This window comes from Dipodomys merriami, unplaced genomic scaffold, assembly GCF_024711535.1.
Source record: "Dipodomys merriami isolate MVZ:Mamm:240054 unplaced genomic scaffold, mDipMer1.0.p SCAF_7, whole genome shotgun sequence".
NCBI lineage: Eukaryota > Metazoa > Chordata > Mammalia > Rodentia > Heteromyidae > Dipodomys > Dipodomys merriami.
In genome coordinates this window covers 31,107,298-31,123,703 of record NW_027206290.1, presented here as the reverse complement: position 1 = coordinate 31,123,703, position 16,406 = coordinate 31,107,298, and the positions used below count along the sequence as shown (strand labels likewise).

The following is a 16,406-nucleotide window of genomic DNA, read 5'->3' as shown; positions in this document are numbered from 1 at the left end:
TCAGATCAGAATCGCATCGGTAATCAGCGGCGCGGGCCAGGCCCGGCCTCGTCTATCTGATCAATTCATCACTTCTGAGCGCCGCGCCCGAAGGCCCAGGCGGCCCGAGCCGCGGCGCCGCCCCGCCCCGAGGCCTGCCGCACAGCGCCCGCCCGTAGGGGGCTTCGCGGAAGGGGGGCCTTTTCATCTCGGGGCGGCCCGGCGGGGCGGAGGGCACGGCCCGATCAAATAAGATCAAGGTGTAGGCGCGGGGAGAGGGGCGGGCGCACGCGCGCTCCCACGCGTCCACTCACACTCGGCACGCACGCACCTTCCACGCACAACCACTCTCACGCACATATACACACACACGCACACCAGCCCAGCCACGCTCCCTCCCGCGGAACGGCGGAAGTCCGCACTGGCTTTTAAGGCCTCCGTCCCAGCCTCGAGGAATTCTGGGAGGAACCGCAGCAGACGGACAGGCCCCGCCCTCACGGCCCAATCATTCCGGGCCGCGCGTTGCTGCCCTCGCGTGGCTGGGAGGACCTAGAGAAGGATTGACTTTTTTTTTCACCATACATTCGGAATGGCAGCTCTTTTGATCTTTGTGTTTATTTGCATATTTATAGACTCATTTGTAGCGTTATCTTTGATCCTGACTACTTTTATCCGACTTAAATGTCAAAGTATCCAAGTTCAGGATATTTTAAGTTTATAGATGAATGACTCTTCTATTGACACAGTAGTCCTAGGCCATTACTAATTAGAGCATCATCCTATTCTGACTCAAATTCCGCAAGTAAAAAGTGATTATTTAAGTAGAATGGCCACTTCTCACATTAGAAAACACAACTTCTGGGGCTGGGAAGGCGGCTCAGTGGTAGAGCGCTTGCCTTGCAAGCATGAGGCCCTGGGTTCGATTCCTCAGCACCACATAAGAAAAAAGAAAAAAGCCGGAAGTGGTGCTGTGGCTCAAGTGGTAGAGTGCTAGCCTTGAGCTGAAGAGCTGAGGGACAGCACCCAAGCCCAGAGTTCAGGCCCCACAACAGGACCCAAAAAAAAAAAAAAGAAAACACAACTTCTCAGCTTTTCAATGAAATAGGTGAGATAAAGCAAAAGGAAGATTAATAGAAGATTAATAGAACATGATATATGAAGTTAATTTGTATTTATGCTAGTAGATGCAGGCATAATAATTTGTACTAGTCCATCCAGGTACCTAGAGTAAACAGTGAATATAGCAACAGAACCCCACTGAGATTTTTTTAGGCTGGTTAGTCTTACCACCTCATTGAACCATTGCATTGCTTGGAACTGATCATGTTGAGCAAAGTAAGCCAGACTCAGACAAGTATTACCTTTCACATATGGAATCTAAATGTGTTTTTTGTTGTTGTTGTTGTTATTTTTTTAATGAAAGAAGAGGGACTACTTGGGAAGAGGAAAGAAACCAGCTAGAGAAGAAAGATGGAAGAAAGTATGATGAAGGATTAGTATATTATCTACCTATGTACATGAATGAAAATGTTATAATGAAGCCCATTATTTTGTTCAATAATTAGTTTCTCAGTTATAATGGCAGGTAACATTTGTAGTTTAATAAAAATAGTAATAGGTATATTGAATGGTGCTACCTACCTCATTTAGTACCCTTCTAAGTTTACTCATATATATGAATAAATATATTCAGCTCCCTCAAAGGAGAAAATTTAACCATAATTTGAACTATAACATACATTCAATACTCCTCTTAATGAGTACAATGGTATTCACTAATATGGATTAAAAATTGGACTATCGGCAGAACCCAAGCATTGAACAAAAAATAAATTCATCGTGTAACAAAATAGACAAAGACTGTAGGGAAAAAGGCTTTATTCTCAAGGATTTGTACAGACAATGGTGAATTTTAAAAACTGTATTTCAACTATAAAAAAGCTGACTTCATTACACCCTGGTACATGGTGCTTATGGTAATGCCAGTTTGAATTTGAGGCAATATTGCTATCCTCATATTTCTACCCCTAAAACACTCCTCCTGAGGAACAAGTTACTGTTTTCAGCCAAAAACACCAACCAAAGTAATGCGTTAAGCAAGTTTCTATGTACCTGCTAACATACAGTTAAGAAATGAAATAGGCTGTGTATCTGCTTCTTGCTATAAATTACCTGCACATTGTGCACTTTTTGGTACATTCTGGTATTAAAACTTCTCAAAAAATTTAACAACTCAAGAGCTGAGGACAAGGTGACCCAACAAAGAAACTGCAAAAATTGCTTTTAACTAGGACTGTAGAATGAAACTAGTTTAAAATATGAAGCAGCACCAAGCAGTAAACTTAAAAGAGACTTTAGTTCTATTAGAAAACAAGTCATTAAAGCTACAAAATAACAAGTGCAAAACATGCTGAACTTGTTTCCAGGGACTGAGATTCCAATGGCAAACAAGTCCCAAACTCACACCCACAAGGTGTTAACTCTTCCTTCCTGTTCCAATAGATTTCTTTTCTCTCATGCAAAAGATTCTTAGAAATGGCCATGGAAAAAATATGAATAGTTGAAATTTACCCAATGGACTAATTCTTGAAGAGGCAATAGCCCCAACTCTGAGATGATTAGACACTTAATGGCTTATTATACTTTTAGAAACCCTCATAAGCATTAAGCTGCATTTCTGAACCTAAACTTCAAAGCAGCTTTTATTCTTTTGGAATAAAAAGACAGAAGGTAATTTATTGCCATACAAGGCCAATCACAGCTAACTTGTCTACAGTTAAATTTTATTGTAATGGACAACTGAACTGGAACATCAATGTCTATATTTACTTATTATAATAATTTTAGTCCTTTTTTTCCTAACTAGAGAAGTTCTAGGTGTCACAAATCCAACAGTTGATTCTTTTGCAGATATAAAGAGGAGGGAATGAAGTGTTCCCTTTTTTTCTGAGTCATCGAAAATGATTCAGTCAGGAGTTATGGTATACCATGAAAAACTCTTCATTCCCAATTACAAAGCTTTATTTTCCTTTCCTATTTCAGAAAATATGGATTCTGTGAACTGTTCAAACATGCCAATAAACATCAACAACTTGTTTCATTTGAATTTCTCACATTCTTCCATAAACAGAATTTCCTAACAATGAAAAAAAATACTGCAGCGTGATTAAGAGTTGGCCAAGAGAAACAAGTAATCAACCAAAAAATTGCCATAACCCAGACTTAAAGAATAACCTTGTATATTTTATAACATTAGAATTCCATCTATGATCACAATAAATTCTTATACTAGATGAATGTACTAGTATATGAATCGATATACTAACTCACTTCTACCATAACTGCAAATATATTATATTTTCAATAGTTTCTTCTTCCTTTGATGGTTGAATTTAAAACTGAGTTATAGTATTTAGCACTAAGTAATTTAGAAAATATAAAAAAGCTTTAAGGAAATGAAGTTGATTCATTTTTCTATATACCATTTGATTAAGTCTTTCAGGGATACTGTTAAACAGAAAATGTTTTCTCAGTCACTGCTTTCTAGTCTCCTTACAGATAGATAATTCCCAAATTTCAGGTACACTCAGATTCTCTCAGCAAAACTCTCAAGCTATGACCATATGGTAAAGTGCTTCATCTATTCTCTTTATGCAATGAGACCAAAAAGAGAATTGCCAAATCCAAGCCATCAAGTGGAAAAGTCAAGTCTTGAAAATAATCTCTCCTTTCAAGAAGCCTGAACACAGCCTATGTCCTTCTGTAATGAGCCTCAGTTTTCTTTTTGCAATACTAGGGATAGAACCCAAGACCTTGAGTATGCTGGGTCAATGCTCTGCCACAGAGATACAACCAGTAGAGTGACAAGTCTTTAACCAGGAAGGATATATATAATATTATCACCAGGGGGTATAATTTATCTGGACACTATATCCTTGCCTCTGAGGACTGACTTACACACAGATAAAAGGAAGTTGGCTTTCCGGTCCCCTGAATCATAAATAATGTCTGTAACCAGATATGGCAGGGGCAGATGCTATGGTGTCATCTTGGGAACATTGATTTTAGCAGAACTCGCCCACACTGGGTCCAGGCCTTTGACAGGTTCTTCACTCCCATCCCCTTGGTTGGCAGTTGGTGAGTTGAATACTTTTGAATTCATTTTATAAACAGGACGTAGAAGGCCATTACAATGCAGGCTATTGCCACTGCAGCATGCAGCCTGGTTCCAATCACAGCAGCTAGCAGACAAAAATAAAGAGAGAAGAAATCACATCCTGACCTTCATAAAAGTCTTTCTTTCAAAGTGATATTCTGAAAAGGTCAAGTGTTACAGATGTTACAGAGGAAGAGACCTACCTAGAATCTAGGAAGGAGGGGATAACAAGTTCGTGAAGAACTGTATTCACTCTCTTACATATGTAACTGCAACCCTCTGTACATCACCTTGACAATAAAAGAAAAGAATCTGGGAATCTTTTTTTATGTAAATATACCATTTGTTTTTATTTTATCCTATTTTGAAAAAGGATTCAGGTAGGGAGGATTCCAGACCAAATAAAACATAAAAATACATTTAAGTTAATGAAATTGTAACTTAATAGAGATTCCCATACTTGCTTTATACAAAATTGAGGGGATAAAGTCAGTTGGAAAATACTACTTCCACTGAGGAAAGGGATTCCAGGCCCACCTAAAATTACTTCATTGTGTATAAACATGCCACCCCCTCAGATCCCCTCAGAAAGAGGGTCTGGCTTTGAACTTAAGGTATTTCCTAGCCGGGCACAGGTGGCTCACTCCTGTAATCCTAACTACTCAGGAGGCTGAGATCTGAGGACTGCAGTTCAAAGCCAGCCTGGTCAGGAAAAGTCCGTGAGACTCTTATCTCCGATAAACCACTCAGAAAACTGGAAGTGGCGCTGTGGTTCATGTGGTAGAGTGCTGGCCTTGAGCTAAATTGCTGAGGGACAGTGACCAGGCCCAGAGTTCAAGCCCCACGACCGACAAAAAAAAAAAAAGATATTTCCTTCTCAGTCTTCCCAGATTACGGATATGTAGCACCACATCCAACACTTGTATACTTTTGTTCTATGCCCTGGGCACTGAACTTTTTTGCTCAAGGCTAGGTCTACCACTTGAACCACAGCTCTACTTCCAACTTTTTGGTGGTTAATTGGAGATATGAGTCTTATGGGCCAGGCTGACTTGGTACCATGATCCACAGATCTCAGCTTCCTGAGTGGCTAGGATTACAGACCTTAGTCATCGGCATCTGCAACAATTACGTTTTAAGTAACAACAAATTTACAATTTACCTCCTCTCTTCATTTTGGAAATGTTTATTTTATATTGAGATCCTTGATACATGTCTTCATTTGCATACTCAGATTCCATCTCAGGGATTTTTTTTCCCCCTAAAAGTGGGCCAAATACAATCCCAGCCTATTACATCTCTGGTTTATAGCATACTGTCCAGAGACGACATCTTCCCTCCCTGCCCAGACATGACCTACCTTTGTAAAACACACCCCAAACTCCTTTCTTCTCTGATAACAGCCAGGTTTTGAGACGAGGTACTTTCTTGAAGTAGGCACAGGTGCAAACAAAGAGCAAACCAAACACCAGAATCCCATCCAAGGAGTATACTGTCACAAAAAGAAGAAAAGAAAACTTTTGGTGCTGATCTAGTTTAGGATAGGTGATCCTGCTGAGAATTATAGGAAGGACAGAATGTATCACTATGACCACCTAAAACTGGCAGTGTCAACATTTGACACAGTACTAACAATGTTACTTTATTTTCCTCAAATTGCTGGCAGATATCCCCCTTACAACTTCACTGGACCCTTCCTCTCACCTTTCAAGAACTAGAAATACTGAACAGAGTGTATTTGTTTATGTGGAATCAGCCTCCCAGGAATGACCAGGTCAGGCAATAGGTTGAAGAGGTGTTCATCTTTTTGTTTGAGCATAAATAAGTATTAGCAGGGCTAGGTGGAACACACCTTATAATCTCAGCACTTGGTGGACTAAAACAGGAAGATCATGAATTTGAGGCCAGCTTGGGTTCCACAGCAAGGACATTATTTAGCAAGACTTTGTCTAAAAAAGAAAACAAGCTGGGCACTGGTGGCTCATGCCTGTAATCCTAGCTACTCTGGAGGCTGAGATCTGAGGATCACAATTCGAAGCCAGCCCTATCAGGAAAGTCCGTGAGATCTTTTTTTTTTTTTTCTTTTTTTTGGGGGTCCGGTCATGGGGCCTGAACTCTGGGCCTGGGCACTGTCCCTCAGCACTTTAGCTCAAGGCTAGCGCTCTACCACTTGAGCCACAGCGCCACTTCCGGCTTTTTTCTTTTTGCTTATGTGGTGCTGAGGAATTGAACCCAGGGCCTCTGGCATGCAAGGCAAGTGCTCTACCACTGAGCCACCTTCCCAGACCCAGCCCCTGTCCGTGAGATTCTTATCTTCAATTAATTACCAGAAATCCAGAGGTGGTACTGTGGCTCAAAGTGGTAGAATGCTACATTGAGCAAAAAGGCTTAAGAGACAGTGCCCAACCCCTGAGTTAAACCCCCCAGCAGAAAAAGGGAAGGGAAGGGAAGGGGAAGGGAGGGGAGGGGAGGGGAGGGGAGGGGAGGGGAGGGGAGGGGAGGGGAGGGGAGGGGAGGGGGGGAGGGAGGGAAGGGAAGGGAAGGGAAGGGAAGGGAAGGGAAGGGAAGGGAAGGGAAGGGAAGGGAAGGGAAGGGAAGGGAAGGGAAGGGAAGAAGGGAAGGGAAAAAGGAAAGGAGGAAGGAAGGAGGGAGGGAGGGAAGGAAGGGAAGGGAAGGGAAGGAAGGGAAGAAAGGAACAACAACAAAAACCACACTTGTAGGGAACCAATGGCTCACATCCTAGCTACTCAGGAGGTTGATATCTGAAGATCTCAGTTCAAAGCCAGCCTGGGCTGAAAAGACCATGAGACTCTTATCTCCAATTACCCATCTACAAGCTAGAAATAGAGCTGCAGCTCAAGTGGTAGAGTGCCAGCCTTGAGCAAAACAGCTAAAGAACAGGACCCAGGCTCCTGAGTTGAAGTCCCAGTACTCACACACATACACAAATACACACAAACACACACACCAATAAATACATTAATTAATTAATTAATTAATTAAACCACTGTAATCTTGGCACTTGGAGAAGAAGCAGAGGACCAGAAGTTCTATGTCAACTTAGGGCTACATAGGGAGTTCAAAGCCAGCCTTAGCTACATATCAATACCCCATCAGAACTAAATGTGTTATTAATCACTCCAGCGATAAAGGAGACCTTGATGTTTAGTCAAGTTTTTCATACCTGCATCTGTTAATAAAGAATATGTTAAGGAACTAAAACTTAATGGAAATTACCAGTTAGTATTAGTGACTTCAATTTTCCTATGCTTAGTTTATACTTTATGAATTATGAATATTGATAAACCAAACTTATGACAGAATAAGTGTCCTTCCCTCCCTCCCTCCCTCCCTCTCTCTCTCTCTTTCTTTTTTTTCTTTCTTCTTTCTTTTTTTTGTCTGTCTCAGAGCTTGAACTCTCCACTTCCAGCTTCCTGGTGGTTAATTGGAAGTTAAAGAGTCTTACGAACTTTTCCTGGCAGGGCTGGCTTGAACTGTGATCCTCAGATCTCAGACTCTTGAGTAGCTAGAATTACACGCGTGAGCTACCAGTGCCAAACCATAGTGGAAAGTTTTAGTCTTTTTTTATCCTTCTCTCTCTCTCTCTCTTTTTTTTTGCCAGTAATGGGGCTTGAACTCAAGGCCTCACACTTTAGCTTCACTTTTTTCCTCAAGTCTAGCTTCCACTTCAGGCTTTATGCTGGCTAATCGGAGGTAAGTCTCTTGGGTCTATCTGCCTAGGCTGGAAATGAACCTTAATTCTCATATCTCAGGAATAGAGGCCTGATCAATTGGTGCTCAGCTTGAACTTACATATATAAAACATTACTATATCATTAAGTAGTTATACAAGTACACAAAATGAATTGACTAGAGACAAAATTTATTCAGAAATTACTAAAACGCTCTTTTATTTCTCAAAATTATATTCTTCTGAGTAATGTCATATCGTGAGATCTACTCAGGAAGACTACTCAAGAAGCCCCAAATAGTCATTGATCTAATCATAACTGTCCTTGGGACAACACTACCTCCCGTCCTTCAGTAAAACTCTCAAGAGATAGATACAGTAAGTTTTTATAAAGAATGATACCTTTCTGTGATACTCTTTCTCTTCTAAGTCTTCTTTTTAGAAAAATACCAAAATTCTGGGGCTGGGAAGGTGGCTCATTGGTAGAGCGCTTGCCTTGCATGCTCAAGGCTCTGGGTTCCATTCCTCAGCACCACATAAGAAAAATGCCGGAAGTGGCGCTGTGGCTCAAGTGGTAGAGTGCTAGCCTTAAGCTGAAGAGCTGAGGGACAGTGCCCAGGCCCAGAGTTCAGGCTCCACGACCGGACCCCCCCCCCCAAAAAAATAAAGAAAAATACCAAAATTCTCACAGGGAAATTTGGATCTTCGGTGCCAGAGGTATGGACAAGGTACTTTGGACAAAAACATTCCTGTGCCCCTCAAACTATATTGCCTAAAAGTCTTTGTCTTCTATCCTGTAAGACCGACTCTCAAAACCATAAAGGTGCTGCTTCCTACCCTTCCCAGGAATTCAGAAACAAACAACTACGAAAAAAACAAAAACAAAAACCAAACCCACTATGAAGTATTTGATGAAGTATTTGGTACAGCCTGCTACATTATTTAGAAAAGGCAACGTCTAATTTCATTCTTGGCTGTAGCAGCCAGGAGCTCCGGATGGGATCATCCTGCTAGGACCTTAGATTCAAAGAGGCTTTTTAGAATGACACACACGTACAAACATGAGAGAGAGAGAGAGAGAGAGAGAGAGAGAGAGAGACAGACAGAGACAGAGACAGAGACAGAGACAGAGACAGAGACAGAGAGACAGAGACAGAGACAGACAGAGAGAGACAGAGAGAGAAGGCTTCGGGGAATTGAGGGGAGGTTTACATTTACCATCCCCTCCCAAGGCAGGCTTTAGCATCCTCGGTGATTTCCCTGTCCAAACCAATGAGCATGTTGGAGAAGACTCTCCTCCCTGAGGCCAACCAGCGCTAGCTCTAGGATGCCTGGCTACCCCAAGGGTCAGGACGAACTTCTAGGAATGGAAAGAGAAGGCCAGCGAGTAGGGATCAAACCTCGGGGTGCAGACCCTGCAAGGGTGACTAGCAGACAGGAGTTCGGGGCGCCGCAGGGGGAGATACCTGGGAAGAGTTCGGGTCGCCCGGAGGCCCAGGGGGGCCGGGCTGGGAGGGGGCGGGGAGAGCGGCCACGTCAGCCCGGGCTCCTCCCGCCACGTTCCCCCACCCCTCCCGCTCCTTTCCTCCCACCATTCGCTTCAAGCCCTGGGTCTCACCGTTCGTCATGGCGGCTGGGCCCGGCCTGGGGAAGGGTCCCCGGGTTCGGCGGCGGGAGCGGCGAAGGCGGGGACACCCGGCTCCCGCTTGACACTTCCCGATCCGGCCGAAGCTACAGGCAGGAGCCGTAACGCGCAAGCGCAAGGACAGAGAGGCGAGAGCCGAACGCAAGCAGGCATCTTAAGCGGATCGCCGAACTGGAGGAGGGGCTTGCGTGGAGGCTGCTTGCGTGCTGACGTAGGGCGTGGAGAGCTTAGTCTGTTGGAGCTTGCTGGGCGGTCGTCTCGACCGAGGCTCCTTATGGAGCCGGTGCTGGGATTTGACCTGGCGGTGCCCCGTGTGTTGGAAAAAGTAAAGTTTGGGGTTTACTGCACTGGACGTGTATAGGTTTGCAATCAACAGTCCACCTGCCTCGCAGAGGGTTGTTCATCTCGGGCTTCCATTTAAGAAGAGCAGGAGAATCTTGTTTCCTCTTTCCCTATTTGGATCCCTTGATTTTTGCATCTTGTCTTAATGCTCTAGCTAGACATTCTAATACTGTATTGAAGAGGAGTGGAGAGAGCGGACATCCTTGTCTCTTTCCTGAATTTAGAGGAACTGGCTTTAGCTTTTCGCCAGTGAGTACAATGCTGGCTGTAGGTTTGTCATACACAACCTTTATTACATTGAGAAATGCTCCATGGATTCCTCCCTTCTGATTTCTTTTGTGTTTCCCCCGCTATGGTTTATCCCCTGTTGTCACTGTATTTGATTTTGGTGCCCTGGATATTGTATATACATTTATCTGAATTAGGAAAGGGAAGGGGAACTAAAAAAAAAAAAAGTTGAGACAAAGGAAAGGGGGAACCAATGCAACAATGATACAAGACAATACGTTGGAAGTGATCTGTACAACTGGGGGGGGGGGTGGGAGAAAAATGAAGGAGGGGGGTAACAATTTCGACAAGAAATATACTCACTTCCTTACTTATTTAACTGTAACCCCTATGTACATCACCTTGACAAAAAATTTTTAATAAAATAAAGAGAACAGCAACACCAGGACTCAAGAATCAGGCATTGTCCATAGTTGACTCCATCCCCCACCTTATATTCCCCAGACCTTCAGAATAAAGCCCATTTCTGTCCAAGATAAAAAGCAGAACTGGCCTAGCTGGGCGCTGGTGGCTCACGCCTGTAATCCTAGCTACTCAGGAGGCTGAGATCTGAGGATCGCGGTTCAAAGCCAGCCCGGACACGAAAGACCGTGAGACTCCTATCTCCAATAAAACCACCAGAAAACCGGAAGTGGCGCTGTAGCTCAAGTGGTAGAGCGCTCGCCTTGAGCTGAAGAGCTGAGGGACAACGCCCAGGCCCAGAGTTCAAGCCCCACGACCGACAAAAAAAAAAAAAAGGCAGAACTGGCCTATTTCCCAATAGGTTCAGGTGCTAAAATCAGATACAATGCCAAGAGAACATACTGAAGAACAAAGCTGAGTCTTAAGGAATTCCATATGAGGCAGAACACAGATTTATGCTATAGCACTGTCATTATCATCCTATCAGAACAAATCGGAAATGTCACCACTATGTGGATAATTTGACATCTTTTATTGAGATTATGGGCCTTTTTTTCCTCTATTTCCATGCTATGCCTTAGTTGAGTTCAGTAATAAAGAAGTGAAGCTTAGGGGCTGGGAAGGTGGCTCAGTGGTAGAGCGCTTGCCTTGCATGCATGAGGCCCTGGGTTCGATTCCTCAGCACCACAAAAGAAAAAAGAAAAAAGCTGGATGTGGCACTGTGGCTTAAGAGATAGAGCGCTAGCCTTGAGCTGAAGAGCTGAGAGACAGTGCCCAGGCTCAGAGTTCAGGCCCCAGGACCGGACCCAAAAATGAAAAAGAAGTGAAGCTGTTGGTTGAGGAGGGAAAAAGCAATGGTATCACTTAGAGGCTCTGGGAGTGTCCTTGTGTATGGCTCTCTCTCTTGCTGCAAATGAACTTTCTGAATGAAATAAGGATTTAACTAAAAGCACAGTTTTCAGACCCTTAAATTTCAGATCCTTAAATTCCCTGCTAAGGGAAACATTCTGATTATTGCCTGATTCTTTGAATGTTTTTTTTTTCATTTTCTTAAACTATCAGGATAGTTTCAATTATCTTCTATATTTAAATCATGCTGGGGTCACCTAAGGCACTTCAGCCAGAAACCTACCATATCTGAACAGTGCTTTTTCTGAAGACACTTTTGACAAGGTGACTTAAGACAATATCAACCTAGGCTGGTCTCCAGTGGCTTACACCTGTAATACTAGTTACTCAGGAGACTGAAGTCTGAGGATAACAGTTCAAAGTCAGCTGGGGCAAGAAAGAAAGTCCATGAGGATCTTATCTCCAATAAAACAGCAAAAATCCAGAAGTGAAGATGGGGCTTAAGTGGTAGAGTGCTAGCATTGAGTGAAAAGGCTCAGGGACAGTGGCAGCCTCCCCCTCCCCCCACCCTCCCAAAAAAGAGAAATTATGAATCTAATGACAAGAGTAGGGTGGAGAAGACACAGCTACAGATTCTACTTTGTAAACTGAAATCTTTAATTGTATACAACTTGGTCTACTTTTTTAGGGTTTGGATGAAAGTGTGACATTGAGTCTTAGGAGTGTGAAATTGCCAAATTACCCATCCACTATGGTAATGTAGGACATAAGTAACTCAGTTTATCTCTGCTGCACTGCCCTCTTCTGGCTGTGGACTGTTTAATTACTTAGGAAAAAAAAAGCTCCCTGAGCTGCTCCTGGAAGATAGGTCAGCCAAAAAGGTCTGATGCAGGACAGACCCCTTTGAGAAAATATACTTAAATGCAGAAGCCAACAAAATAGAAATATATGTATGGGACAAAAATCTTTAGACCAGACAACCACTCAGATTATAAATGCACACACATACACACAGGCAAATCCCTCTTCCACTCAAAAGAATTGCTCAGGATTACTCTGCTGCGGCAAGAGGCTTGTGAGTTCAAGGCCAGAAGTTCAAGATTAGCTTGGGTTACATAGCAGATCCTGTCTCAAAAAAAAAAAAGAAAGAAAACCAAAAGAATAAAAATCCATGTTGTTGGGGCTGGGAAGATGGCTCAGTGGTAGAGCGCTTGCCTTGCATGCCTGAGGCCCTGGGTTCGATTCCTCAGCACCACATAAGTAAAAAGAAAAAAAGCTGGAAGTGGCGCTGTGGCTCAAGTGGTAGAGTGCTAGCCTTGAGCTGAAGAGCTGAGGGACAGCGCCCAGGCCCAGAGTTCAGGCCCCATGACCAGACTCAAAAACAAAACAAAACAAAAAAATCCATGTTGTCTAGGCCTGTTATAAATTATTATCTGTTTACCTTTTCTTCCCCTAGTGCTAGGATCAAACCCAGAGTCTTGCAGATGCTAAGCACATACTGTACCATTGGGCTAGATCCCCAGGCCCATTTTCATTGAGGACAGCAGCAGTGTTTCACCATCACTAGCAACTGAGTTTCCAGTTCTTGCAAACCCCAAACCATTCTAATAAGCTCCTAAGCAAATTCATGTTTACTACTTTATATTGAATCACAAAGGTCATCTCTGTCTTAAGAAATTGAGGAGGTGGTTGAGTTCAGAGCCTTGCACACTTTCACTCTGCTTTTTCAGCTTGCCACCAGTGCTCTCCCACTTAAACTACATCTCAAGTCCAGGTTTTTTTTTTCTTTCTTTTTTTTCTTTTTTGTGTAGTCATGGGGCTCGAACTCAGAGCCAGGGTGCTGTCCCTAAGCTTTTTCACTCGGAGCTAGTACTCTTTGACTTTGAGCCACAGGGATACCTCCAGTTTTCTAGGGATTAATTGGAGATAAGAGTCTCAGGGACCTTCCTGCCTGGGCTAGCATTGAACTGCCATCCTCTGATCTCAGCCTCCTGAGTAGCTAGGATTATAGGGGTGAGCTACTGGCACCCAGCTAATCCAGCTTTCTTGCTGATTAATTGGAGATGAAGTCTTGCTGAGTTTTCTGCTTAGGCTGGCTTTGATCTGTGATTCTCAGCTCTCATCCTCCTGAGTAGCTAGGATTATAGACGTGAGCCACTAGCACCCAGTTTCTATTTCATGAATATTGTGTAAATTGTTCTTTATTCTTATTCTACCTAAATGAAGTTATTTTGAAGACACATCATTTTTCTCATTATCACACTATTGGTGACTAATTCTGCTCTGTGGTTTCATTTATCACCTTAATAAAGAGTTTATTGATATCCTATCCGAAGAGATAAACTTAAAAAGATTCTAAACTTAAAAAAAATGTTCAATGAGGGCTGGGAAGGTAGCTCAGCGGTAGAGTGCTTGCCTTGCATGCCTGAGGCCCTGGGTTCGATTCCTCAGTACCACATAAGCAAAAAGAAAAAAGCTGGAAGTGGCGCTGTGGCTCAAGTGGTAGAGCGCTAGCCTTGAGCTGAAGAGCTGAGGGACAGCGCCCAGGCCCAAAGTTCAGGCCCCATGACCGGACCCCAAAAAATAAATAAACAAATAAATTTTAATAGAATATATTATGTTCATAATATAGAATGCGTAATAAAATACTTTGTGTATGTAAAGACGTTATCTTTGAGTTTGTAAAATATTTTTAACACCTTGTCTTTTTTTGGTTTTGAGATTGTGACTAGAACTAGGTACCCGATGCTCTTACTCATTGGCTAGTGTTCCCAACCCCCACAAAAATGGTATATCCTAGGGCTTAAACTCAGGGCTTAGGTGTTGTCACTGAGCTTTTTTTTTTTTTTTTTTTTTAATTAAATGTTAGTGTTCTACCACTTGAACCACAACTCCACTTCCAGCCTTTTTTCAGTTTATTGGAGACGTCTCATGGATTTTCCTGCCCAGGCTAGCTTTACATCACAATCCTCAGACCTCAGCCTCTTCAGTAGCTAGGATTACAAGCATAAGCCAACACACCCAGTTTAAAACATTTTTGGAGGGGAGAGGGCATGGTTTCGAGACTAGGGATTGAACTAGGTACCAGATGCTCTTGCTCACTGGATAGTGCTCTACCAACCAAACCATGTCTCCAACCCCAGAACATTTTTTTGTAGGTTGTGAGGCTTGAACTCTGGGCCTGGGCACTGTCCCCCAGCAATTCAGCTCAAGGCTAGTGTTGTACCACATAAGCCACAGCGCCACTTCCTGTTTTCTTAGTGGTAAATTGGAGATAAGAATTTTGCAGACTTTCCTGCCTGCGCTGGCTTTGAACCATGATCCTCAGATCTCAACCTCCTGAGTACTTAGGATTACAAGCAAGAGCCAGCTTCCCAGAACATTTTTTAAAATGAAAAAATAAAATGAGAGGCTCAAAGAGAGATGGGTGAAATCCTGTAGCTATTTGGATCCACAGCTAAGTGTGTCTTACTTCAAAACTCTCCTTAACTTGTTATCACATTGCCTCAAATTTCTATGTTTTACACTGCAATGATACTTTGATTATTTAGTGGCTAACACTGACATTTCTATCTATCCCACTAAAGTCCCAGAACTCTCTGCCCTCCATCTCCTGAAGGCATTTCTCAAAGCAGGCCAAAGATTGGGTCACTGGCTCTTGGAGCACAACTGTGTGGAATAAATAGAGCCCCACTGAGCTGGAGACTCACAATTCAGACAATCCTTCCTGCGTTCATTTCAGCCTGCAGTGAGGAATTGGGCAGTTGTTGCCAAACGCCTGTCAGTCAAGAACAGTGGCCTGTTTGTTAGGGTGGTTGCAGTCATTGTGGTGAACACTGATCAGTCTCGGAACCGTGACTATGGCATTCTGGTTGAACCAAAGAATAAGTTCAGTCTTGAAGGCACAGCGATCGACAATCGCCTCATTTGAATTACAACACATTTGAAAAGGGATGTCAAACAGGCATTAATTTATACCACAAATATTTGTTCCAGAGACTTCTAAGGCTCAGGAATGTGCTAACCTTATTTGAGAGCTCAAAGTTGAATGGGAAACAGACTCTATTTTCAGAAAGTTTAAGCTTTACTCGACAAAGACAAGCCGTATATATACACATACGAACATGAATAGGCATGCTAAATTGAAACCCTTTTATTCAACTGCTTGAAGATACTAATAAAAGAGAAAAAATACTCAGAGAATAATGGTAGAAAGTGAAAAATGAAAAGAAATGTTGGAACTCTTTCAGACAGCTTAGAACTGCCATCTTCTGGCTGGGGGCCAGTGGTTATGTCTGTAATCCTTCTCAGGAAGCTAAGATGTGAGGATTGCTGTTTGAAGTCAGCCAGGGAAGGAAAATGTGGGACTCAAATCTTCAATTAACCACCAAAAAAAGGGTGAATTGGAGCTGTGGCTAGTGCTAGCCTTGTGCAAAAGAGCTTAGGGACAGCGCCTAGGCCCTGAATTTAAGCCCCACGACGATAATAGTAATAATAGTAATAATAATAATAATAATAATAATAATAATACCCAGCTAATTTAGGGTTTCACCTAGCCTGTTTTTTTTCTTATTTTAATTATGAAAAAAACCTTTGTGCTTGCACTGGGGCTTGAATGCGGGTCCTGGGCTCTTTTCCTCTGGGGTGTGTGTGAGTGAGTGTGTGTGTGTGTGTGTGTGTGTGTGTGTGTGTGTGGTGTTTGTGGGTTTTTGTTTTCTCAAGGCTAAGGCCTTGAGCAAAAAAAAAAAAAAAATACAGCTCCAGCTCCATTTACCACTTTTGAGTGGTTAAGAGGAAATTATAGTTTCACGGACTTTTCTGCCTGGACTGGCTTCCACCTTCGATCCTCGGATCTCAGCCTCCGGAGTAGCTAGGATAACAGGCGTGAGTCACCAGCGCCGGGCTCCTTAACAATTCGTTCTCCGCTCTTTCGGCCCCCCGAGTCTAGGAGCGCACGCAGCACATCCGCGCATGCGTTGGCGCAACCCCGCCCGCCTCTCGTCATTGGCCAGCAGGCCCCTGCCAGCCCCGCCCATCACCGGATGTGACATAAG

At 43.2% G+C, this 16,406-nt stretch overlaps 1 protein-coding gene and 1 non-coding gene across 2 annotated transcripts; both read right to left on the bottom strand.

The window, feature by feature from the left end:
* On the bottom strand, positions 1-385 carry LOC138817408 (small Cajal body-specific RNA 2). The gene has a single exon (XR_011368858.1). It is a non-coding gene; the product is annotated as a small Cajal body-specific RNA 2 (non-coding RNA).
* A 3,670-nt stretch (positions 386-4,055) lies between these two features.
* On the bottom strand, positions 4,056-9,565 carry Tmem167b (transmembrane protein 167B). The gene is made up of 3 exons (XM_070006187.1): positions 9,445-9,565; positions 5,496-5,627; positions 4,056-4,220 (listed from the first exon to the last, which is right to left on the bottom strand). Exons 1-3 carry the CDS (start codon positions 9,452-9,454, stop codon positions 4,138-4,140), a joined length of 225 nt encoding a protein of 74 aa, XP_069862288.1. The 5' UTR covers positions 9,455-9,565; the 3' UTR covers positions 4,056-4,137.
* Between the last annotated feature and the right edge of the window lie 6,841 nt (positions 9,566-16,406).